The sequence below is a fragment of the Chiroxiphia lanceolata genome, chromosome 2, assembly GCF_009829145.1.
Source record: "Chiroxiphia lanceolata isolate bChiLan1 chromosome 2, bChiLan1.pri, whole genome shotgun sequence".
Taxonomy (NCBI): Eukaryota; Metazoa; Chordata; class Aves; order Passeriformes; family Pipridae; genus Chiroxiphia; species Chiroxiphia lanceolata.
The window spans coordinates 99,761,212-99,786,048 of NC_045638.1; the positions used below are offsets into that span (position 1 = coordinate 99,761,212).

Here is a 24,837-nt window from a genome sequence, read left to right on the forward strand (position 1 = left end):
TGTGGCAGTATTTGCTTTCTCTCTCTACCATGTAACCACCATTGCAAGATGCAGAAAGGAAGAGAAAAACAGAAGGTAACTTACTCAAAATAGCTGTGGTCGATGGGGGTGGGGGCAGAAGACAAGAGTTATATTTATAATGGCTAAAGTGTTTTGTTCACAGGAATATTTCAGCTGCTCTAGCTCTCTTCCAGGTTTTAAGTGAGCCCCATATTCCTTAGTAAAAATAAGATTGAGCCCTTACCCTGTAGTGCAAACAACTGCTAGCAGGTGAATGTTTTGGAAAGAGGCATTCCCAAACTTATGCGGTGTTTACAAGTGATGGCAAAGCCATTGCAGATGTCCTGTTAGCAAAGTGAAAGTGCAACCCAGCTCTGGTGCAGGGTGCTAAACTCAACGCTGGCTGCGTGCATCTCCTCACACATCTTGGAGTCCTGCCTTCAATGCAGCTGGGTTTGCCCGATTCTGCTGTGCTGTGCCTGTGCCCCCAGCTCAGCCCCCGCAGCTGGTCTGTGGGCCAGCTCTCCCCCTTCACAACCTCCTCGCTGGCCAAGACGCCGCCTCTCCAGCTCCCTGCTCCACTTGCCTGCGGGCTCTGCAGCGTTTGAGCTGCGATGGTTCCTGTCAGAGCCTTCTCTCTTGACCAGGAGTGTGGCTGGGGGGGCCTGATAATGCCATCTGCGTGCCAGCCTCTCCGCAACCTGCTGTCTTTGGCTTCACCCACTGTGGCCCAAAAATTATAAGGACTTAGTTTGGGGCTTTTTTTTTTTTTTTTTTTTTGAGGGGGGGAAGCTTTTTTTTTTGTTTTGTTTGTTTGTTTGTTTTTGGTGTTGGGGTTGTATGTGTTTTGTTTGGTTTTTTTCCCTTCTCATTATCCAGTGCCCTCCTCAGCACCTAGGATGTCCCCAAACGAGCGCGTGCGGTGCCGGGGCTTTCCCTCCCCTCAGGATGCGGCGCCGGCGGCCGGGACAGACCCGTTACCGGGGCGGGGCGGGAGGAGGCGGCGCCGCCGCCGCCGTGTCGGGGGCGGGAAGGAAGGCGGGGCGGCGGGGCCGGGGGATATACGGCGAGAGCCTCCGGGCCGGGGGCGAGGCCGCCGCCTGGCCCGGGGGAGCGGCGGGGCTGCGGTGAGAGGGCGCGGGGCGGCGGCGGGGCCTGCGGGGCTCGTCTGGGGAGCGGGAGGGGAAGCCGCGGCGGGGGAAGGCGGGGCGGCGGTGGGGCAGGGGCCGGGGCCGCGGTGGAGAGGCCTGGGGTGGGTGAGGGGTGCCGGGGTTGGCGGGTGCCCCGCTCGGGTGCCCCGGGCCCGCAGGGGCGCGCTGCCCGCCCTCCATCGCGGCGGCGGCTGAAGATGCTTCCTGCCGGTCCAGGGTCCGCCTCATGCCGCTCCCTGGGGGATGCCGGGTCCGCCTCATGCCGCTCCCTGGGGGATGCCGGGTCCGCCTCATGCCGCTCCCTGGGGGATGCGGGGCTGCCTTGTGCTGCTCCCCCGGGGATGCCGGGTCCGCCTTGTGCCGCTCCCCCGGGGGACACGGGCAGCGGGCGGACCGCCCGGCGGCGCCTGTAAAGTGGCTTGGGACAGTAAAATACAGCTGTGCGGTTCGCATTGCCGGCAGCGGTGGGTCCTGCTGGCGTCCCCCGTCCCTCACTCGTGGGTGCGTGTCCCGGCCCCGCGGGGCGGCGGGAGCAGCCGGGATTCCCCGGAGCGGCACCGCCGCAGGGAGCTGCGGCACTGGCCCGGAATGCCCGCGGGTTGTAGGGGCTGGCAGCTCCCGCTCTCCGGGGAGCAAGGCGGGAGGAATTAGGGGAAAACAGCAGCAAATGTGATTTTTTTCCGTGCCTGCAGCTACGCGAGCACCAAGCCTTGAGACACTGCGCCTTAGTGGCACGGTCTGGGCATCGCCAGAGGTAGTGGCTCCTCTGCCTTTGCGATTCGCGTGCCAACATTGGGAGCGGTGGCACTGATACTAATAATTCTAATGCTTTCGTAATGCTGCTGGCTTAGAGAGTTGTGGAGATAGAGACCTGACAATAACTGACAACTTGGGAAAAAGCCCCAAACTGTAATCCCGTAATGGAGCATGAGGCAATTAGAATACCCTTCATAAAAATGTAATTAAACCGGTTTTTGTTTTTAACCTTGGGCAAAAGGGGACTTGTAATAACATGGAACAAAGCTGAGAGAATTAATACTTAATGATAAATTGGAGAAAATTCAAAGATATAGGATTGAAGTTTAAAAAAAATGAAACACTTAAAAAAAAAATCCCTGGATTATTGTAGAAAAGAAAGTAATTTTGCTGATAAAGAGTCATAACGGCCATGTTGTTTTGTGTCACTGCAAACAAACTACCAGGGCATGAATTTTGTTTGAAAATAGTTATGTGTGTATAGATGTATTTATTTTTTTAATGTATTGTTTCCAAGGTTGTCTGGCCTTTTGCACGGATGACTTCAGAGAACATTTCAGGAGTAGGGTAAGAACCTAAGGCTTTTTGATGTACTTATTGGCTTCCTTCATACGGAAAATAAATGAGATCAATTGGTCAAGGATGGTGAAACTGTCAGTACGTTAAGGCCTTTAACATAAAGAAAGCTCTAAACCTGCACATTGAATGTTTTAGGGCATGTGACATTTACAGAAATGTGGAAAATTTGGAACAAAAATACATGGGAATAGCCTCTGTGGCCTTTTTAGGTATCTAAATGACTTTCTGTTGATTTTCAGTGTCCTGTGCTTTTTGGTGAAGAGAATTCTCAGCAACGCAGTTGAAAATTCTCTTATTCTCTAATATATTTGTTTCTGTTCCTCAAATGGACATATATGGCCTTAAATTAGCATTTTCGTGTATTTAGGTATATTTATTATCATTATTGTTTAAAACCTGAGCTGCTGTTTTATGCAAATTTAGTACTTTCTGTTAGTGCAGAACTGTTCCAACAAAGGTGCGTTTTTGTGGCATTTTGATACTTTCACTTTAATGGATGTCTTGCTCTTTCGATGCTTGTTCGTTGGTCAGAAATACAATCTCTGTAATTCTCAGCAAAGCATTTGAAGTTATAATCCCTATAATCCTTGTAAAGCAATTTGATGTGTGGTCTATTTTGAGACTGTCCTGGTTATACCAGTAATATATTTCAGTTTTCTAACCTATGTGCATTTGTTGAATAATTTAATTAGTTAATTTCGATATTTTATGTATTATTGTGTTTACTTTGACACAGCATTCTTCATTTAGACTTAAGAAATAGTATAAATTCTCAGTTATACTATTTATAGAAAGTTATACAAAGTTAATGTAATCATTTGATTATGTTGTTACACTTGGAGGATGGTTGTATGAGTAATACTGCTTTGAGAATATTAGATTTGAAGAGATTGGTGTCTTTTGACTGCCTCTCCTTACCATCTGTTTCCTGGTTCCAAGTTTAGAGCTTCTGCAGGAACAGTATCCTTTTTGCTTGCAAAATGACTGCCTCAAAATTGTCCTTCTCAAAAAGAAAGGAAGATATAAGAGTCTTACTGAGGAAGCATTAAGCTGTGAGAGCCTTATCAGTGGCTTTAAGTCTGTGATTTTATAGTGGATCAGCTATCAAGCAACCTCAAAGAAATGACGTATTTTACAGAAGTTAAATTTTATGAAAAACAATACTATTATTTTATTAAAAAAAAACCACCCAGAAGCACCAAAACTGAACACATTCTTCCCACGAGTTCATTTTTTTTTACTATTAGAGCTACATATGAGTACATGAGGTAAAAGGAATGATAAAAAACCAGATAAGATATAGTATGATGCGAAGTTAAATTTTAGTGCATTGAACTCTGTTAAATATCTCCTCTGTAACACTACAGTAATTTTTTCCCCCAGCAGAAAACTGGAGAAAGCATCTTTTATCTTGCTTATCCAAACTTGCTTCAGACCTTAGTTTTTAATAACAACTCCTTGGAATGTGTAAACAGGTAAATGGGAGATATCTAAACTCACAAGTTTCTGCTGGAAGTCTTGGTCTCCTGATGTCTGCATAGTGATAGTGTGGCCTAACGGATAAATAAGGTGGTTGTTACTTGGTTTGGTTCTTTTGTTTGGCAGAACGAAATCTTGCACTCTTCTTTTGCCTTTCTTTTGTATCAGCTACAGGTGAGGCTACCTTTATAAGGTTTTGCTTTGACATGACCTAGAGAATTAAGTAATGTAAGTACTGTTCAGATTAGTTCCACAAAAAAAAAATCCATGTTGACTGTTCTATTGTACTAGTTATTGTGCTGCCAAATTCCACCGTTTGTATGCTTTCAGTGTTAAACTTGACTTAAATAGTAATATTTTGAGGACTTAATATAGTTTTTGTAAATGCACTTGCAGGAATGAAGTGGAAGTCAACTGAATTCTCTTGTGCACTGCTGAGACGAAATGACATTCATGTTTGTGGTGGATGGAAGTCATGGCAGCGTCTAACATGGGAGGGAAAGATATGAATGGACCATGTGGCGTGACTCGTTCAGGCTGCAGATCTTCTGCCTGCTTATGGCAGTACTGGCTGTTGTGGTGCTGGTCCATAATTTTTTTCAGTTAGAGGTAAGTGAAGCCGCTCCAAGAGCGCTTGAGTAACATTATTCCATTTTGGATGTAAGGTTAGAACTGTGTCTGACAGCATTTAGCTATAACTTGGAATCAGAGAAAATTCTGACTGGAAGGGATGTGTGAAGGTATTTAGTCAACACTCTCCTCAAAGGGCCAACGTCAGAGTTAGCTTGGACCGCACAAGGTATTGTTGAGTTTTGACAGTCTTCAAGGATAGTCAGCTTTCACAACCTACCTAGGCAGTGTGTTGCAGTGCTGCACCTCTCATGCAATGAAGAATGTTTATCTCATGTGCAGGTGGAAGTTGTGTCTTATTTTTTTAGTGTGTACTTTCACTCAGTTCCTCTGTAACTCCCCTTTGGGTAGTGAAAGACTGCAGTTAGATCCCCTTTTGGTCTTCTCCAGATTAAAAAGAAATAAAAAAAAAGTTTGGTTCCCTTAGTGTCACTCCAGTTTCCTAATCATCTCAGGGATTCTTAGCTGTTCTCTCCAGTTTGTCTCGGGTATGGGTTGTCCAAAAACCAGACACGGTGTTCGAGTTCACAATCTTCTTCACCATGGTCAAGTTGAGGGGAACTATCACTTTGCTCAGTCAGGTGGTTATGCTCTCATTAATTCATTGCCACAATACTGTCCTGTTGACATGGCCAGTTCTGCAGAGCTGTTAGATGGCAAGTTGATCTCCAGCCTCTACTGATGCAACTTTTATTTGCCTTTCCCTTTTTCCCTCTGCTGTGTCTGACTTACATATTTATTCATATTACTTAGCATGTTATTACAGACGTACTTTGAAACTGCTTAGTTACTGAGTTACTAACCCCAGGTTAAAGTCAACCCACAAGTGACACAGGATCAGTAACTGGAGACACTAAATAAAAACTGCAAATGTTGATTTTTAAAGGAAGCAGGGATGCTTCTTGTGGATTGCAGCAAAGCAGCAGAAGTCCTTGCAGTGAGGCTGTGTAGCTGCTAAAAGCATATATTCAAAGAATCTGGATGAATGCACAGAAGAAAAATCTATTAGAGGATACTAGATCTTAAAGATGTCCACCCTTGTGTTTAAGAAATCTCTAAGCCATAAAGGGCTAGAAACTACATTAAGTCTTTAGGAGGAAATATTTGGTCTGTATTCTTTTCCCACACACCCGCTGTTGGAAACTATTGGCCGTCAAAATACTGTGTTTGGTGGACCTTTTGCTCAAGTTAACATGATCTTTTTGTGTAACATATAAAGTAGCTTTTGTTTTCTCTTTTCTGTGGTTTTGGGTGTTTTTATGACCTAGAATGTTGTATGAGGAGTGTTGATATTTTGAAACCTAGACTGTTTTCTTTTTTAAATTACATTTCTTAGAGAAGAGGGCTCTGGCAGTGCTTTGAGAATGAAATGGAAAATGCAGGTTTGCTTTGTGCTTTTTCTTGCCATTGTTCATGATATTATCTTCGTGGCTTTGTTGACCTTTTACTTACCTGCTCTTCCAAACTTGATTAAGTATTGTGTTGCTGGTAAATCTTTACAGCACAACATGCCACTCTAACCCCTTTTGTTGTCTTGACTTTTCTGAATGGACATGCTCCAGTATTTGTTTCTATCTTGGCATAATTTTCCAGGCAGTCTACCATAGGCATCTGTGCTGATTCTTTTCAGTCAGAAATCAAACCCAGAAAAAGTCTTAGAAAGCTTTCACAGAATATCTGTACCCTAATCTGTCTGGGCTCTGGAAGGTGGGCTTTTTGTTGACTGCTGTTGAAAACATGTTTGTAAATGCATCAGACATGCTTCTCATCCCCAAATCACCTAACCTAGCTGGCTAAAGCTCAAGATCTAAGGCAATTGTCAGCTATCCCCCCTCCCTAGCTATCCTCCCTGCTTTTTTTCCTGTAGGATTTTTTGCTTTTTCATGTTGGAATCTTGCCTCTTGAATTCTTAAGCTACTAATGACACCCTCTCAATAATCCTCATGTCAGAATTTTACTTTTCTTACTCTATATTGAAAAAGAACCAAGCTGTCCACTACTCCCTTCAGGTCATTGTATTATAGTACTGGAAGAAATGTATTTTTATTTTAATTTAATTTTTTTCTGTGAACAGAGATAAAATGTTCAATAATTTTTTTTGGTCAAGTATCAGGATGTTGCCAAACATCATGCCTTTAGGATACAGGAGAGTTTGTGAATTTGTACCAACTACCTTTAGAGTGAAAGAACCATTTCAGGACTGGTTGTGAGCACTGTTTGATTAAAAAGCACTTTGAAAAGAGTGTATGGGGAGAAGGGAAGTTTCTTACCAGAATGAAGTAATGGTGTATGAAATCAAACAGCTGAAACTGAACAAAAGAACTATGTAACAAAGTCATTTTTTTCTTGCTGCTAAATTGCAGGTGCCTACAAAAGATAACTTCATCTTATTCGGAGTGTTGCTGGAACATTTCTCTGTTAGGTGATGGCTTTTTAGAATTGGCTTTGACACTTAAAGTAGTTTAGCACCCACTCAGTGCTGTGAGATGGTAATGACAGTGAGCTGATTTCATGTCTGTCATAGACTACAAATAGAGTACCTTGGGAGTAAAATTACTGAGAATAAGATGACTGACCTTTCAGTAATTGGAATTTGTTCAGTTTCAAATGCTGTCTGCTGCATAAATTGAGAGTTTTTATTGGTCAAACTGGAAGTCTTTTTCCTCCACCATACCTGTTGGCTGGGAATCTCTTGTGATGTTTCCTGCTCTAATGATAGTGACTTTTGCAGGTTTGCAGCAGCTGTTCTGAACTCCAAGCCAGCAGTTACAGTTGGTGGAAGATCTCGGGCTTTGAGATGGAGTTCCACATTTTCAGCAGCAGTTGAAATACTCAGCATTTTCATTGGCCAGCTGTCATAAATGAGTGTTTTAAGGTTACTTTAAGCAACTCATTCAATGACACAACCTACATTATGGTGTTTAACTGAAGTGTTCATTGCAGATCTAATCAAGTACTCTGGGATCGTTCTAGAATATTTTTGAGAGCATTATTGTCTCTATTGATCTGTATGTTTTATCTCATTTTTGCTTATTTGGCAGTGAGAATGCCAAAAGCTGAGTAGTTAAGCTGAAACTCCCATTAGCTCCCCCCTTGTTATGACATCTGTAATGCCAGGAACCGCTTGTATATTTGTTTGTGCTTAATTGACATGTAATCTGTTTTGTCCTACCTGTGTTACTTGGCAGGCATCCATTAAAGTGCTTTGTGGTCAGATTTGGGTTCTGGTTAGCTTCAAAACAAAGAAAGTAAAAATAACAATAACAAAACCCTCAATAAAACAAAACAAAATCAAACAAATGCCTCCCGCACAAACAAAAAACCTCAAACAAACCCAACAAACCAACAAACAAAGTCCCTTGGAAATTGCACTTAAAATACATGACACCTTGAATGGAGTATATAAGGAAATAAGCAAAGCAGGGCAAGTGTTATTTATCATGGAGACTATAATAAAAGCTAAAAGTATCTGTGTCATAAAGGAAGAGTACTCTTGAGAAATCTTGAGAAATGTTCTTTATCTGTTTGTTTTTTTTTAAAGGAATTTTATTTAGTTTTGGCTACTAGGTACAGTGGAGACCCACTGGGTCTCAGTGTCCCAACATACCATGGAGGAGCCAGAGATTTGGAAATGCTAATGAAAGAGGAAGTAGGAAATGGAGTGGGGGCAAAGTCAGCTAATTATCTGCCTCAGGGCAGCCCTTATGTATCCATAGGGGCAGGAGAACTGGAACACTTGTTTGGAGCCAAGCCTGGGAAACACTAAAGAGAGAAAGATGGTTTGGAAAGCTTTTCTATGTCAGTCAAGGATCTTCAGTATATTAATTGACTGTGAAGCTTTCCCTGCCTTTATTGGCAAAGAGAATCTCTGCAATGATGCATGGTCCTGGTTGTGCTTGAGAGAGGAAGGTAAAGATGAGCAAGAATGCTGGAGAAAGAATGGCTTCTTAATGAAGTTGAAGCAGCTCTGCTTTTACTTTCATGGAGATTCACCCTCACCCCTGTTGAAGATAGACTGAGGAAATACTTGTGGTATGATCTGTTCTGCGTGATGGGTCATAACCTGGAGATGTTGAAGTGTCCTTGGCCTCAGCTGCAGGTGAAGAGCTTTGGCCTTGTGCTTTGCTGTGCAGGGGGACTGATTTGGAGACATTGAACTATGTTCTGTTTTCTGAATGAGTTTGTTGGCTTGCTTTTCTCTGCACCCTTTTCCACTGAAAAATATAGGTATGCCCCTGGAAAGACTTCAGAAAGCCTAGCTAGGCCATAAATGGCATCTTCTACAACTCTGACAGAAAGACTGGGTTAAAAACCCTGAAGAAATTTATAGAAGATTAAAAATAGGGATATGTCTGTTTTTAAGGCTGTCTTAGATAGCCATCTCTCTTCTTAATTTGAAAGGATTTTTTCCCATGCCCCTTGACCCTAAGTACCAACTACTGAAGAATCAGCTGAACTATAGAAATTTTCTCTTGAGAACTTACACTGAAAGCAACAATTAATCAGACACACATATTCTCCCCTCCACCCCTCCTTAGAAAAATGCTTAAATATTTTTGCTGACTGATACATTGTTACCAGCTTATTGGATGCATTAAAATAGATAGCTACCTTTTAAAAATGTTTCCATGAGTATTTTCTGTGTTATAGATCTGCACAAGCAAGCGAAGGGAAGAAGTTGTGAAGGTATCCAAAAATAGACACTTGGCTTAATTCAAGAATGCATGTAGACAAGATTTAAAGTAGAACTGTGCCTGAGATTCACTCTCAGCTTTGGCTGAAATTTACTGGGCTAATGAAAGTAACATGCAGCAATACATCTGCAGCTTTGCTTGCTGTGATGGAAAATGTAAATAATTACGAATTGTCTCAGATGGCCTTCAGGGCAAATTTATTAAATCCTGGATGGAAATGCAAAATAGAAGCAAAAGCTTCTATTGTGATGTTAACATCTGATGTATCTCTGGATACCTGTCAGTTTACATTTTAGAGTTACCATGTAGCAGTCTACATTTCAGGTTTCAGGTTTTATTGTTAGCATGGATATCATACAAAGAAGATTTTGCGTATCCATCCTACATCCTAATGTGCTCATCCTCTTACTCTTAAGCTGATCAAAACCAACGTATATCACAGACTTTAAAAGCCTGTACATTTCTGCTGTTTGTTAGGTTTACACTCTTCTAAAACAGTGTGTTGAATCTCAGTTATGTTCTTCATGATTTTTATACACTGGTGATATTTCAATGGACTAAGAAAGGTTTATAACAACGAATAAGGCTTTAATATAAGTGCTGTGAATTTTAGTACATTACTGGGCAGTTAGTTATGGAGGAATTAAATGGGACACGCTGGGGTATCGGTGAGTACAATGATGTTTTAAAAGCATTCAGATAACATAGTTTGACTTTTTTAGCAGTCTTTATCCTCTGATGCCATGGGAATGAATGCACTATATAATTTTAATCTTTGCTTGAAAAACTATTTTCATTCTTTATGAAATAGAAGTATGGATAAGTTCTACTATATATACCTGATAATTAATTGTTCATTAACTGCTGATTTTGTTTGTATTTGAAGGGTAAATTTGGAGTTGCTGATTAGAAATCTCATGGGTAGCTCTGGAGGCTTAGACTGTGCTATTTTTAAAATTTTCCTAGTGCAAACCTGCAAAATCATGTGATATCATGAAGATGATGGTATCTCTGCAGTCATTTGCATGAAAATACAGTTTTGGACACTGATGTCAAGTTGCAGCAGAAGCCTGCTCTCTTAGTCTAACATTGTATTTAACTATTTTAATTTTTAAACTCTTGTGTGAATTAGGGGATGCTCTTCTGTTTCATTTGGTTCTAGAAGGAGCTCTATATAGATTTTTACAATCTTATAAATAAACAAACCAATAATTTTTTTGCTTGTTCAGTCCTAGCTTGTTCTACACTATTCTACTTGCCAACTGGCTCATGAATTCATTGTCCCTGAAGCATCTGGGGTTTTGTTCTTTTATTTCTTCCAATCTGTACATTACAGGGAAAGACACATTTCAGATAATTAGATAAGAAGCAATGTGAGTGTGACCAGATAAATGACTGCAGCTGCTACACGCAGCAGACTTCTCTAGAAGGCGTGTGCAGGGGGTGCCTCAGCGTCATCTGCAGTGTAGTGTCTCAAAGAAGCCCTATTTCCTTGCATTACATGGGGCACCTATTAGACCTCATGGTGCTCTAAGACTAAAATGTTACTACAGAAGAAAATAAAACATGAGCTACAATTTACTGCTTAATCTTTCAACCTTTTTTAATTTTTATTCTCATTGCTGATGTTTACAGAATATACCGGTAGCTAAAATACTGCCATAGAAAATATTGGATATGATCTATATAAAAGCTTCTCTGCCAAAACAGGGTAACTACGTGTTGCCCACCTGTTTCCTTAGAAATACCATGGCCAGAGTAATAGATTTGAGTCTTCTAGTGAAGTTGCTTCATTTGGTCAGCTTCAAAGCTCTACAAAGGAAAGCCCAGTTCTTGGGATCATTTCATTATCCATTGTTCACAGCGTTTCATTTCATAGCACAGTTTCAGGTGATCTTCTTCTTCCCCAGAACCTGGATGATGACACAGTTTCAGGATCAAATTGGATAACGGAAAACAATGTCCAGCATTCTCTGTCACAGACAAACAAAACTACCAGGAAGCCTTACTGCGGTTACACGCAGCAGACTTTGTCCAAAAGAGAACAAGAGGAGGAGGAAACGTTGCTTGCTGCAATACAGTGGCCAAAACCCCCCGATAACAAAATTGCCTTTGCACAGAGCACTGATCCCACACGTAGTGACTTTGTGATTGTGAAACCCAGCAGGTTCTTAAGAGTGGGTGATGAGTTGGAGGTCCTCGTTCGTATGAAGGATTTCCAAGGAAAGCCCAAGCGGTATGGCGGAGACTACTTACAGGCACGAATTCACTCTCCTCTGCTGAAAGCTGGAGCAACAGGAAGGGTTGTAGATTGCCATAATGGCCTTTACAAAGTCTTCTTTACCTTGCTTTGGCCAGGAGAGGTCAAAGTTTCTGTGTCACTTGTCCATCCGAGTGAAGCAATCCAAGTCCTCCTGCGTTTACGAGAAGAAAGGCCGGACAGGGTCTATTTCAAAAGCTCGTTCAAGTCTGGGAGGTACTCAGAAACCACCGAGTGCAACGTTTGCTTGCCTGGAGATCTCCCAGTCTGTAACTTCACAGATCCCTACACGGGTGAGCCGTGGTTCTGTTACAAGCCTCGAAAACTGTCCTGTGCCAGCCGAATCAGCCATGCCAAAGGTGGATATCTAAAAGGTCTTCTGACAAAAGAGGAAAGCCTTTTTTTCCAAAGGTATGTGTGTTGTTGAATTTATGTATATACTCAGTCAAGTTGTTTTGTTTGGGTTTTTTAATACAAATTTGGCTTATTGGTTATTATGACACATGGCACTGGAGGAAGAGTGTATCTGCAGGAGGAGGTGTTTGATTGAGTCTGTTCTCCTCCATTCAGCTGTACAAGAATCTTAGACAGCAATCTTAAACTACAGAAACTTGGTGGGTAGTTCTCTGTGCTTTGAATTCAGCTCTGCTTCACCTGCTGAATTTCACAAGAGCGTACTGTCTGAATCGTGTGGTGGTTTGGGGGACTGTTTCCTTATTTTTTGTTTCCACATCTACATTTGCAGCATCAAGGGCAATGTTTTGAGATGCCTTTTTGACCAAATCTGAACTACTTAAAAAGAGTCCAGGCTTGACAGTGTGACTGTCAAATCTTAGGAATGTGGAAGGGCAAATGATCTGTGCATGTTATTTCAAGTGTCAAACTAAATTAGTCATCTTTTTCTTCTGCAATCAGCATTTAAAAAACCCCAAACCATCTCTTAGTGCCTGGGTAGATGTGACAGAAGTGCTTCTCTATGAAATTAGACATCTGAATTTAGACAAAGGTGGCCACTCTGTAGTGTCAGAGCTGTAGTTGCAGACTGCTGCCTTGCTCTCCAACAAAAGTGTTGAAGGAAAGGCTTTTGGCAGTATGTTCAGTTGAGGCTTACATAGGGAAAGATTTTAGAGTAACAGTTCCCAATACTGTAATTAGGAAAGTATTGTGTGCGTGTTTGAAACCAAGACTAGAAACAAAAAGTAAGTATCGGTGGAATTTTTTTTGGCTCTTCCTTATCGAGTTTGTAAGTGGGTCATTTGATTTTTCTGTGCCTCTGGCAGCTCACCTGTAAAATATGGCTTATATTTATTAATGATGTTTCCAAATGGGAATGGGAAAGGTTTTGCTTTTTTTGGCTGGGGGAGGTTATTTGTTTGGCTTTTTGTTTTGGTTTTGTTTGTTTGTTTGTTTCATGCAGCTCTGAGATCCTTGACTGAGTGGCTTATAGAAATTCCAAATAATTTATTTCTTAAATGGAGAAAAACGCTACACAAGGATTCTCTTCAGAACAGTAGCAAAAGACAGAACAAAAGCTTAGTATTAAATCTCTGCATCTGTCACAGCTGTACAGTGTGACCAACACAAAGTGATCAGAATTCACTGGTGTCCATAAACAAGTCCTTCTGAGATCTCTTGGTGTTTAGGGGGATGACCTTTGTTTCTGTGCTTAGCAAATTGCTGTCCTGCTGGAAGACCTTATTGCAAGAGGTCTCTGAAGCTGGTTGGACGTTGTCTGGTGCCACCTTCTCCCCCAGAGGACACACCACCAGTGGCCCAGTCTGGAGACAGAACTGCAGGTGGTGGTGGGGCTGCACTGCCGCCAGCTCCGCTCTGTGCTGCTGATTGCAGGGGCTGGAAGCAGCAACCACCTCAACAGAGGTATTTGCTGTGATAGGCACCTGTAGAGGTCTGTCAGAGCTGGGAGCTGCTGCAGCACTGTACCCTTTCAGTGGTTTGTATCCCCACACTCTGCAAGCTGGGAACTTCCCATCTTTGTGGAAAATCCTCCAGAGCCTCTCGCAGGCTTCTGATAGCTTTATTGGGATTTGTGTCAGCAAAAGTGTGCACAGGATTGGTGTCTTAGTGCTGTGAAATTTTGAATTCGGATTCAGAATAGTGATGGTGATCTTGAGGAAATTAATGCAGAATGAATTCAGTTATAGGAAGTAGAGTAAACTTGGAGTAAAAAATTCTTTGTGTGAATACTATGTACTTATCTGAAGTGGATTAAGAAAAAACAAGATTAATATTACCTTCAAATTATACAGTAATTTTTACAAATATTATTATGTTTATGTTTTGTTCAAGTCATGTGAACATCAAAAGGCCAATACTCTCCAGTGGACCTGATTCAGTCATTGTAAAGCCCAAGGCATTTACAGGTAAAGTGAACTTCATAAGATTCTTGTTTTTAATTCATAATTAAATTTATAAAAGAGAACAACAGGCATGAGGTAATAATTGATTTGTTTGTTTTTGTAGCATGGAATAGAAATTGATTTCAGATTTGTATTGAGAAGATGAAGGCTTTTTGCTGTTAACTGTAATATAAGTTCAGTACTAATAATGATTTTTTTTCCAGAATTACATACACAAATGAGATTTTTAACAAAAAAAAAAAAAAAAGAGAAAAGATTGTTCTCTTGCCAAAACTTTTTTTCCCCCTAGCATTTACTCACAGCTGTAAAATGTCTTAGAGTAACTGCTTACCAAACTCTCAATCTAGCAAAAACAGCTGTGGGGTGTTTCTTAATTTCTTTCTTTGTTAAGAACTTTGTCGAACAAATTTTGATATTTTGCATTTAAGTATTACTATCCTTTGTGTTACCACAGGATGACAGAACCTACAGTTGTGGACCAGAGCCTAATTGTTCTGTGCCCTGTCTAAAAACAGAACGAAGACAGTCTGTACTAAATTAAACTTAGAGGTTGTATCTCGTTCGTATCCGTGTGCAAACTTTTTATGCCTGTGTAAAATGTGATACACAGAGAATTCTTTCTTGATTGAGAGCTTTTTAGACTTTTTTTCATAAGGTTTTAAGAGGCTTTTATGGTAGAGTTCCTGACCTGTGCAATAAAGTCTGAACAGAGAGCAGCCTACAGCATTTCTTGCTTTTAGTTTTATTGTTCACTAAAAAAATAGAGTGCTGCTACTAGGCTAGCAGCATTTCCCCTCCATCCCTTTTCTTTCTCTAGACCCTTTAGATGATGTGTTTTTGTTGCCTTTTTAATCTTGTGTATTTCCTCACAGAAACTGCTGCAAATTTGAGATTTGATTGTGTCACCCTTCTTCCAGGAGCTATGAATGATCAAAGCCTGCCTACATTTCCCAAGGATTAATGTTGGGTTAGAAAGGGTAGATAAGAGTAGCGTATTTCCTCAGGGAAATTCCTTCCAGGAACAGCAGTCTCTGAATAAATAAACTTAATATGTTAGTATAATGATTGTGAATGTACGGATTTGTTAGAATTGCTGGCACACACAAATTCATTGTTCTTCTTTTTGTCCATGTTTTTTTGTTTGGGGGTAAATGTAGATCAAGTTTTTTAAAATTTTATTTTTCTGAATTGCAAGTTTTTATTTCTATCCTTAGTTTATAACTTCAGGTTGGAACTTTTACTCTCTCCTATAAAATCCCAAAGTAATGGTTGTCTGAATTCTGGATCAAAAGTGATATGATACTATACACAGATTTGAAATGCTGGTTTACTGTGAGGCACCAAAAAGTTGTTCTAGCACCATTTTTATATCTATAGCATACATTTCTGTGTAGCAGAAAAATCCACTTAAAAGGTAAAAAATGGAAATACTTTTCCATCAAAACTTAGAATCGAACAAACTCAAGTTGTGAAATCACATTATTAATTGGTCTTCTATTACACGACCATACGAAGGCTTTTTTTCCTTTCTCTGTAGGATTCCTGTTTCACAAATATTGGATGAGTCCACATTGCTAGCTGGGTTTTTGTTCCTCTTCCTTCATTGTCCCTGTTGTCTAATTTAAAGTAACATCCAAAGATAAAATTTTCTGAAGGCTTTTTTCTGTGGTACTCGTGATTATATTACTTGTGTTATACAAACGTAATAGTAGTTTGCTTTTTACCGTGTCCCTGTGAGGTCTAAGGATGTTAACAACCTCTAAGCTCTCAGGTTAACATCTATTAATACAACACACAGAGAATATTGTACAGAAAGGGGGTGGCAAAAAAATGCTTATGAGGAATGGATGTTTAAAGGTGCTTATGCATGATGTTATAATGGAGCATCTACCAGGGGATGCTTTTAGGCCCTGGACCTCCAGTGCTTGTACTCTGTACATATTTAGAGTGGTCCCTGGCATGATTTTGGCCATGGCAAACAATGTGTGCTTTACCAAACAGCTCTAAGTTGTGACAGGGCAGGGACTGTTCTTAACAGATAATCTCCACACCAAGATGGGTAAAAGTGTTTAAACATTAAATCATTTAAACATTAAAACTTAAATGTAGCTGGATGTGTGTGCTCTGTGCAACTGGTGTTTGTGCCAGGGAAGAGCTCCCTGCTTGTTCAGTTTAAGTATTTGAATATGCGAGTGGCAAAGGAGAAACCTGAAATGACTTCACAGAAGTCTGATGTACCAATATCACACTGGTTGCCGAGAGAAATATGGCAATATGTGACTTACATAACCATGAGATTGCAGCTCCTTTTCTGTAATCTCTGGCCTTTGCCTGCAAGGTATCACACAGGCGTCCTACAGAATAGAACTTCCCTGGCGTGTAGTTGCTCCTCAGGGGGCTGCCTGTCACAGGGAGTGAGGGGTGAGGGGGCTAGATAGCAGCGAGAAAGTCCAAAATCCATGGAATTAGAGACTCTCATGATTAACATATTCAAAGGGCACGTATAAAATTAGTGGTGATAGAGCAGGACTGTGGCGATATATGTTATTCCATATTCTGTAGGCAGAGATTTTTTTGGAGGGGTTTTTGGCGTGTGGGTTTGTTTGGGGTTTTTTTGGTTTTTTTTTTTTTTTTTTGAGTGGTAGCAGGTTGTCCCCTCGGTCGGTGTCCTGCGCTGAGCGGAGCTGCCGGGCGCAGGCCGGGCGCCAGAGGGCAGCCGCGCGCTGCGACACGGTCGGGATGAGGGAAGATGCTCTGCTCGTCCTTCTGCCTCTGCTCCTCCCTACCTTATGCAAGCACCCACGATAGAGCGCTGCTGTCGCAAGTGTGACACATGCCAGATACTTTTAGGTTTTCTTTTTTTTTCTGTTTTGTTTTGGTTTGGGTTTTTTTTACGGTAATGTCAGAGATACCATTTACCTTAAACCAAGTTAAACTATGATTGTTCAAACTACTCTGCCAGCAGTTGCAGGTTTTGCTGCAGAAGTGTGGGGTGAAATACCTGGGCTTACAGAAGTGTGATGCATCACGTTTTTCAGTCTGTGTGGTCGTCAGGTGCTCCTTGGCCGGCAGCCAAGGAGCACCCAGCTGCTCACTCACCCCCCTGGTGGAATAGGGGAGAGAGTCAAAAGCATAAAAATAAGAAGACTTCTGGGTTGAGATAAAGACGTTGTAATAGGGAAAGCAAAAGCTGCACACACAAGCAAAGCAAAACAAGGAATTCATTCACCACTTCCCATGGGCAGGAAAGTGTTCAGACATCCTGAGGAAAGCCAGGCTCCATCACGGGGAAGAAAATTGCCATCGCTTCAAACATCCTCCTCCCCCTTCCTCCTTCTTTATCCAGGTTTATATTAGAGCGTGATGCCATGTGGCCTGGAATGTCACTTTGGTCAGTTGGGTTCCGCTGTCCTGGCTCTGTCCCCTCCCAGTTTCCTGTGCACCCCCAGCCCACTCACTGGAGGGGTGGTACAGGAAGCAGAAAAGGCCTTGGCTGTGTGTAAGCACTGCTCAGCAGTAATGGAGTGCCTGCATTATCAACACTGCTTCCAGCACAAATCCAAAACACAGCCACGTATTAGCTACCGTAAAAATTAACTCTATCCCAGTCAAACCCAGCACATCATTCTTTTTGCTTTAAACTAGGGAAGATGTTCATTCATCACTGACTACGTGTCCATGAGGATTATGGAGGCTGGTTTTGTTGTTAATTTCAAAGAATTTTTCTTTTCCAGATGTAATCACTATGAACAGAGCTGAAGATCCCACAGCTTCCCCTTCTGGTTATTATTATGAAGACCAGTGGAGGTCCAGAACACACTGGATCCATAATTTTAACAAATCAGATGATATAACCGAGTGCTTACAAGGAAAAGTAATCCACTTGTTTGGAGACTCTACAATAAGGCAGTGGTTTGAATATCTGACAGCATTTGTTCCAGGTAATTTTTTTTTAATTTGGTTTTGTCTTTAAAGACCTTTGCAAAGCTTTATTTCTCATATCTCAGACACAGAGCTGATCTTACTGAGCGACAGTGACACTGGCAAAACAAAGGAAGAGGGAAGACGAAACCTCATCAGAAGTGCTGACAGACAGTTATTCAAATGTTTGAACAGACACTGGAAACATGTAGGCCTTGGAAATGTGGCCACAAGGTATCAGTGAAGTTGTCCTTGTAAAGGGACCACTGTTGTGGCTGTGAGTTAAGGTGGCCACCCCAGGAGCCACAGCAGAAGTCACTTAGGGTGCCTCTGTAAGGCCTTGCAGCGTCACAGTCATAGCAGTGGTTTTGGAATGAAGTAGCAAAGAACTTCTTGTAATGTTCATAGGTTTTGGTTGTTTCTCTTATTTTAACTTAAATAACAGAATTTCCTTAGCCAATTAGATATTCCTCCCTCCCTCATCCCTTTCCCATAAAGCAGTTGCACTGGAACGCAGACTTTGGGACTCCTCAATGCCTACAAGTTTAAGTCACCTTGAATTTAATGGAGTCCTAAAGTTGCTAGAAGGGTTCTCATGAACACCAGATTCGTAGGGCAACAATGACTATCTGGAAAATTTCTTTTTTACTAGAGAGAACAAAATAGTTCAGGAAACTTGAAAAAGGCATTGACAGCCTTGTGGAGTCCAAGTGTCTTGTCTTACATTCAACTTCAACACCCATAAACTCCACTCTAAAAAGTTATGCTTATCATCTGTTTAATGCTAGAGTTCTTAGAACTGTGTTCAGATTTCCTTGTCTGCTGCTACTTTTACCCTGTGGTCCCAGCATCTCGTTGATAGTTTTAACCTCTTATGCTGCCTTTCACTAATGGTTGCTCTTGGGTTTTCAGATCTAGTGGAATTTAACCTGAGGAGCCCTAAGAACGTGGGCCCTTTCATGTCTGTGGACCTGAAGCACAACATCCTGCTGAAGTTCCGCTGCCACGGGCCACCCATTCGCTTCTCAACAGTGTTCAGCAGCGAACTGCGCTACATCGCCAACGAGCTGAACGGCATCGTGGGGGGGAGGAACACCGTGATAGCCATAACCATATGGTCCCACTTCAGCACTTTCCCGGTGGAAGTGTATATCCGGCGGCTGAGGAACATTCGGAGATCAGTTATTCAGCTGCTGGATCGCAGCCCCGAGACTTTAATCGTCATCAGAACAGCTAATGTTCAGGAGCTTGGGCCAGAAGTGAGCCTCTTTAACAGTGATTGGTATTCTTTTCAGCTTGATTCTGTCATGAGGAAAATGTTCTCAGGAATTGCTGTGCACTTTGTGGATGCTTGGGAGATGTCTGTGGCTCATTACTTGCCACATAACTTGCACCCACAGGAAGTAATTGTTAAGAATCAAATAGATGCGTTTTTATCTTATGTATGCCCTCTGCAAACTTAGCACAAATCCGTATGTCATCTTTTGCTACAGCTGAAGTGAAGTTGCTCTTTGTCAGAGCTATGGAATGATGCTGGATGATATGGAGGAACTCTGGTTATTGTAAATGCGTGCAGTATGAGTAGAGTGGCCTTAACTCTAGGTAGCTGTGAAAGGTGGTAAAGAGGAGTTGACTGTTCAGGCCATATCTTCCTGCAAGGTTGATTCCTTCAAGCTTATCGTTCATATCTGAGATTGTTAGAGAGCACCTTAAATTAAATTGACAGGATTCAATAAGAAATTATTTGGGTTATTAGCTTTACTAGTTGTCTGCACTGTATACCTAATTTAATCCATATGGCACTGATTCTGTTGTCAGGGTCTTGTTGCTCAGAACTGTATGTGAAACCTAGGAAAGCTTTTGGGAATGGTCTTTCTATTAACATTCCAGAGTTTAGGAGGTGTCTCCTCTAGTTGTATGTCAGAGAAACACAGTGTCCATTCTTGTTGCAAAGTCCTAATTAGAGACATGAAGAGAGTGTACCAAAGTCACTAATAAGGAAGCACAATCAAAATATCTGTAGTATTAAGTCATGAAGAATTTGCTGAAATTTAATAGGGCACCTGTGGTGTTTACAGATGGCTGCTAAATAGTGCAAATAGCCAGTATTTTAGTTTTGTTTCCTGTACTACTGAATCTCTTTTGAGCTTTGATGCACTGTCTACATCTTGATTTATCTGTAATGATGAGATGTGTATTATGATCTCAGTGAAGACACTGTCTCAGGCAGTTTCTGCAAGTTCAAGTTGCAGGCTCGCCTACTTGAAGCATTTTCCGATGGAAGTGTTTCCTTTCCCTGGGAGATAAAGCTATTGTGTTATGCTCCTGCAAAGCCAGGCTGCTGACAGTGACTCGTGTACGTCCTTCGTGCGCTCTGGCTGTGCGAAGGGGCCAAGGAACCCGAATGCACTTGGCCAAGTTTGGCACTGGGTAACAGTAACTGGCACACACTGATGGCCAGGGCCATGCCCTGAGCCCTCATCAGGGTCTGCCAGTTTTGTCATTTATTCATGAACTCCACTGCTGCCAATACAAAAGGTAAAACACGTAGCACCCAAAAGCCAAGCACACACAGGGTTGCCTTCATACAGCTGCTCAGTACAGACCCAGGTTTGCTGGTGTGAAAGCTGGCGGCTCTTGGGCCTCTTGGTGTGGTGTTTACTACTGCTAGTTGGATCGAGCCTCTCTTCAGTTTTAACTCATAGAGCTTTAAATAGAGTTTTGATTAAATTCAGCTCCCAAATTAAACAGCAGAGAAGTGTTCCATGTTGTCTTACTTCTGGTCCCATTCAGGCCAAAGCCAGTCTTCACCAGTGGTGTTACTGAGAAATGTGTCAAAACAAAGGTGGGTCTTTGTAAGCAAACAGAGAAGATTAATAAGGCAAATTGGTAAGTTGCACAGAGTGAAATAGTTGAAGTGTCTTCATGTTAGAAATGTTTTGCTCTTTGTCACGTTTGCTGCTCTCTTAAGAAAGATTGTGCTCTCATTGCTGGAGCCCCAAGAAAGCTAGTGCTACCAACTACAGCAGCAGTGCTTTTTATTTTGTTCATTTTAAAGGACAACTGAGAATTATTTTAAAAACAAATGTAAATGCTTTCAGCATGTAAAAGGCATCCATCTATAAACTTAGCAATTTAAAAATGTTTAAAAATGTTTAAAAATGACTGGACGAGTCATATACACTGAAATAATGTTTATTCTTAGCTTTTCAAATCAGAATTAAGGAGGTCCAATTTGCTGGTTCCTGCTGACAACTGCCTCCCGTAGCATCTGTCCATACACTGCCTTTAGGTAACTATTTATTCCTTTTATATGGTAATGGAAATTTATCCTCTGCTAAGAAGAGACCACACCGGTTCAGGTCTGGGAAAGTAAACCACCACGATGGAAAATGACCTTTCATCTTTCCCAGGTGTGATTTTTAAAATAGGTATAGTGTAAGACTTTCATCCTGAATAACAAATCTATCCTAGTAATGTTAATGAAAATAAGACTTCAAACTTGTACTTTGAAGGAAACTACCTAATTTGTGGACGAACCATTAGGTTTCCCTCATAAAGCCATATTGTGTGTGAAAATGTTGCGGCAGCATGTTTCTCCTCTGAATGTTGTGGTGCCACTGCTCTTCAACAGCAGCTTTATATCACTGTTAGCTACCAAGCACAGATAGGGAAGAAAATATTCTTTTGAATGTTTTGACATTGGAGGGAAAGAGAACAGGACTGCTATTAGCAAAGATGTCTAGTTGCCTTCTAGTAGAACCTCACCCTTTAATTAGATTAATTTTTTAATAACAGCTTAACTTTTAGGTAATGAACTTGAGGGAAATTGGCAGGTGATTTGGAATGAGGACCAATACTTCATTTCTTTGGACTCTGAAATAGACAGGGAGAATAAATCAAGAAACTGAGGATTTACTCATGTTTGGGGACATGATGCTTTTAGATGTTATTCTCTTGATCTATAAATGATTTTTCATTTCTATTCTCGTTACCATCACACCAGTTGTATATGTACTGTATATGCAACCATAGAAGCAATAAAATATTTTAAATCAGTTTATTTAAACTTTTAAATGGATTTTAATAGGGACTTGAGTTAATAGGTTGGTTATTTTTCAAGTTACTTAATGTGAAACAGGACTGGAAAGGAATATCTCAGTTGTCTGTTAAGTACCTTTCTTTACACATAAGAAGTTATTTCACAAAATATTTCAAAACCCTGTCTTCCTTTTCTTTCCATTTTCTTAATTTGAAGGGAAAAAATTGTATTTTTGATATGTTCATTCTCGTTCTGAGCATTTTGATTATTAACCTTTCAGTACAGATTTTTTTTTCCTTTTTAATGTCTTTATTCAAAATCCAGATCCCTCAAATCCCAGTGAAATAAACTGTACTTTAATGGTGTTTATTAAAAGATTTCAGAGCAATTTATTTATAAAATAAGTAAACTCCATTTTACATATTAAGAGTGTTGCACTGTAATATTTTGAGACTCTTGTTTCTCCTGTATATCTTCTTAGGCTGATTTCTTCCTTCTAGAAGACATTAGTTGAATTGTTGATGAGAAGAGAGGATAAAAAGCAGAAGTTTCCCTTTTTTCAAGTTTTCAGTTGCTTCTAATTTCATCTGCAGTGCAGCACTATTGTGACTCTGCTTTACGAGATTTAAATCACCATTTTTCATTGTTTTACTTGTTAGAGGTAAGCATTTAAAAGTAGAAATTTTGCTTACCACAAGTGTCTGTACAATTTTTTATGTACTACAGGTGACAATTCCATGTACATGTGACAAAAACAAAGGTTTGAAGTTGTCTCCTGGAAGGGTTGAGAGTATTGGGATTTTGCTTTGGTCTGGTTGCAAGTTGTGGGTTAAAACATTCTTCCTCTCATGACTGTTTAAGTAACAGCAAAAAACTTCAGTCATAGATGTGTATTTAATTTAGAAAGCACTTACTTGTTAAGTCCAGATTACTCCATGTATGTTTAGAGTGTTTGGAGGACTCGTACTATGTTGGGAGCAGCGAAGGACTACATCTGTGGGTTAGAGAAAGAACTTGTTTTCAAAGGTGTTATTTTTCCTAATATATGTATATTAATTGAAATGCTTACAATATGAAGAAAGCTCTACTGTCTTATTTCCTGATGTGATCAGAAAAACAATTTTAATAGCCAAAAAGCTCAAAGAATGAAAAGTTCCTAATAAAGAGGGAAAGTTTACTTGAACTATTTAATCTGATTTAGTCTCAGTTTATCTTGTTTGTCATAACCCCACATCCTTTATATTTTTACAGTTGCATAGTAGTTCCCTTAGTTTTACCTGTTACATTCTTGTGCTATATGTTGGGTAGGAGTTTCACACTATGGTTTATAGATTAAATTCACTTAGAGTGATTTTTATGATCTGTGCCTGACATGAGACCTACCACCAAAGCACACTGATGTTTCCTGTTGTTGGTGCATCAGGCCTGGAATAGACAGGAAGGAGAAATGAAGAAACAGAGGATTTGTGTTTTAAGATGAGGACTGGGCACACGATGCTTTTAGATGTCATTTGGTTGATCTATAAATGATTTTTCATTTCTATTCTCATCCTGATATAATAGAAGCTCTTGACATAATAGAAGCTGAGCCCAAGAGCTGTGTTTTCAAGGTCATGGGGAGAGGGAGAGAGTGGCTGCATGGCACAGACTGGGGAGCCTCTGGCATGGCTGGAGGACCAGAGTGGAGGAGTTGGGGGATGGCTACCAGCTTACCTTGGGGTTAGGTGGCAGCCAGAATTCACAGCTGGGAAAGTAGTAAGCAGGGTGCATTGTCCTTTGTGCTGACTTCTAATATATGTAGCCAAAAATAGCCTGTTTGGTGGGGGAAAATCGCTGAACTACAAGTTCCTGGAAACTAGAATAGAGTGCACAGAACAGTGTCTGTTCTGTTTTTCTGTTCCCCCTCTCATTTGCTGGTGACCACTGAAGGGGGTAGGGTAGGGGGAGGGCCCAGATCCAGGGTGCTGCTCCTACATTCCTCCAAAACAAAGAGCTGAGTTCATACCCTGCTCTCCCAGTGCCACCTGACAGCCACGAGGTAACAGGGTGAAGGTAAAGTGCCCTATTCTCAACATTTTGCTCTGGAAACTGAAAGTGAAGCGTGCTGCCATCGTGTCCAACCTATGTCAGCCTTCTCTTGGCCAAAAATAGAAGAGAGATGCTGCAAACATGAGCTGCTTTTCAGTGTGGTGTTAGGTCAGGCCCCAGACATCCTTACAGGGGAAATGGGAGTGGGCAATAGGAAAAAGAGAGGAAGAGAAAGGATTTAAGAATGGGTTTAACGAAAAACAATATGTAAAGGTCTTTCTCTGTGGCATTGAGGAGAGGAAGAAGGTTGGGAATTTGGTCATGTGGAGGTTCCCAAAGGCAATCCCAATTGTGTGGGACTAACTCACTCCTCTGAGATAGTACACTGAAATACGTATACATATATACACGTATTTCTCCAAATACGTCAAAAAAGGAACAGTTTTTCCCACCCAGGCTGCTCACTCACATCTTCCTCTCCTCCCTTCTGACAGCAGTGTCATAGTAATCATATGTTAGGTACAGTTCCAAACTTTCTGCTTACAGTTGGTTTGAAGCCATGTGTATTGGGTTTTCGCATGTTTGTAGATGTGACAGATATCATAGTGGGGAACTTTTTAAAATGAACCCAAAGCATTTATAACCAAAATGAGGAGTGCACAGGCAGGCTTTCATCATGTGTCGTGTGCTCTTCCGTGGCTGTGGTGACTCAGAGGGGGCGTGTAACTTACCTGAGACAGCACAGGTGCTTGGCAGGGAAGGGGCTTGAGCTTCTTACTGCCAGACAGAGGGACAGGAAGCTCACCAGGGCCAGCAAAAAGCCAAAACCACATGGTTTCTGATCTGGTTGGAATGGGTCTTCTTGTATTCATCCCATGGTTTAGTCCTGCATCCCCAATTAGCAAGGTATCAGGTAACT

The 24,837-nt window shown here is 41.2% G+C and overlaps 1 protein-coding gene across 1 annotated transcript; it reads left to right on the forward strand.

Annotated features, from left to right (window-relative positions):
* The first annotated feature begins 1,043 nt into the window (after positions 1 to 1,043).
* On the forward strand, positions 1,044 to 23,073 carry NXPE3 (neurexophilin and PC-esterase domain family member 3). Its single transcript, XM_032681006.1, has 7 exons — positions 1,044 to 1,127; positions 2,425 to 2,474; positions 4,362 to 4,574; positions 11,200 to 11,960; positions 13,857 to 13,930; positions 17,662 to 17,868; positions 18,761 to 23,073. The coding sequence occupies exons 3-7, from the start codon at positions 4,482 to 4,484 to the stop codon at positions 19,309 to 19,311; spliced, it is 1,686 nt and encodes a 561-aa protein (XP_032536897.1). The 5' UTR covers positions 1,044 to 1,127; positions 2,425 to 2,474; positions 4,362 to 4,481; the 3' UTR covers positions 19,312 to 23,073.
* Positions 23,074 to 24,837: the final 1,764 nt, after the last annotated feature.

Excerpts from the sequence above, each read along its gene's own strand:
- NXPE3 (XM_032681006.1), top strand. The coding sequence starts at position 4,482 with ATGTGGCGTGACTCGTTCAGGCTGCAGATCTTCTGCCTGCTTATGGCA. Across the intron at positions 13,931-17,661 it reads AAAGCCCAAGGCATTTACAG|ATGTAATCACTATGAACAGA; the intron begins GTAAAGTGAACT and ends TTTCTTTTCCAG. Across the intron at positions 17,869-18,760 it reads TCTGACAGCATTTGTTCCAG|ATCTAGTGGAATTTAACCTG; the intron begins GTAATTTTTTTT and ends TTGGGTTTTCAG.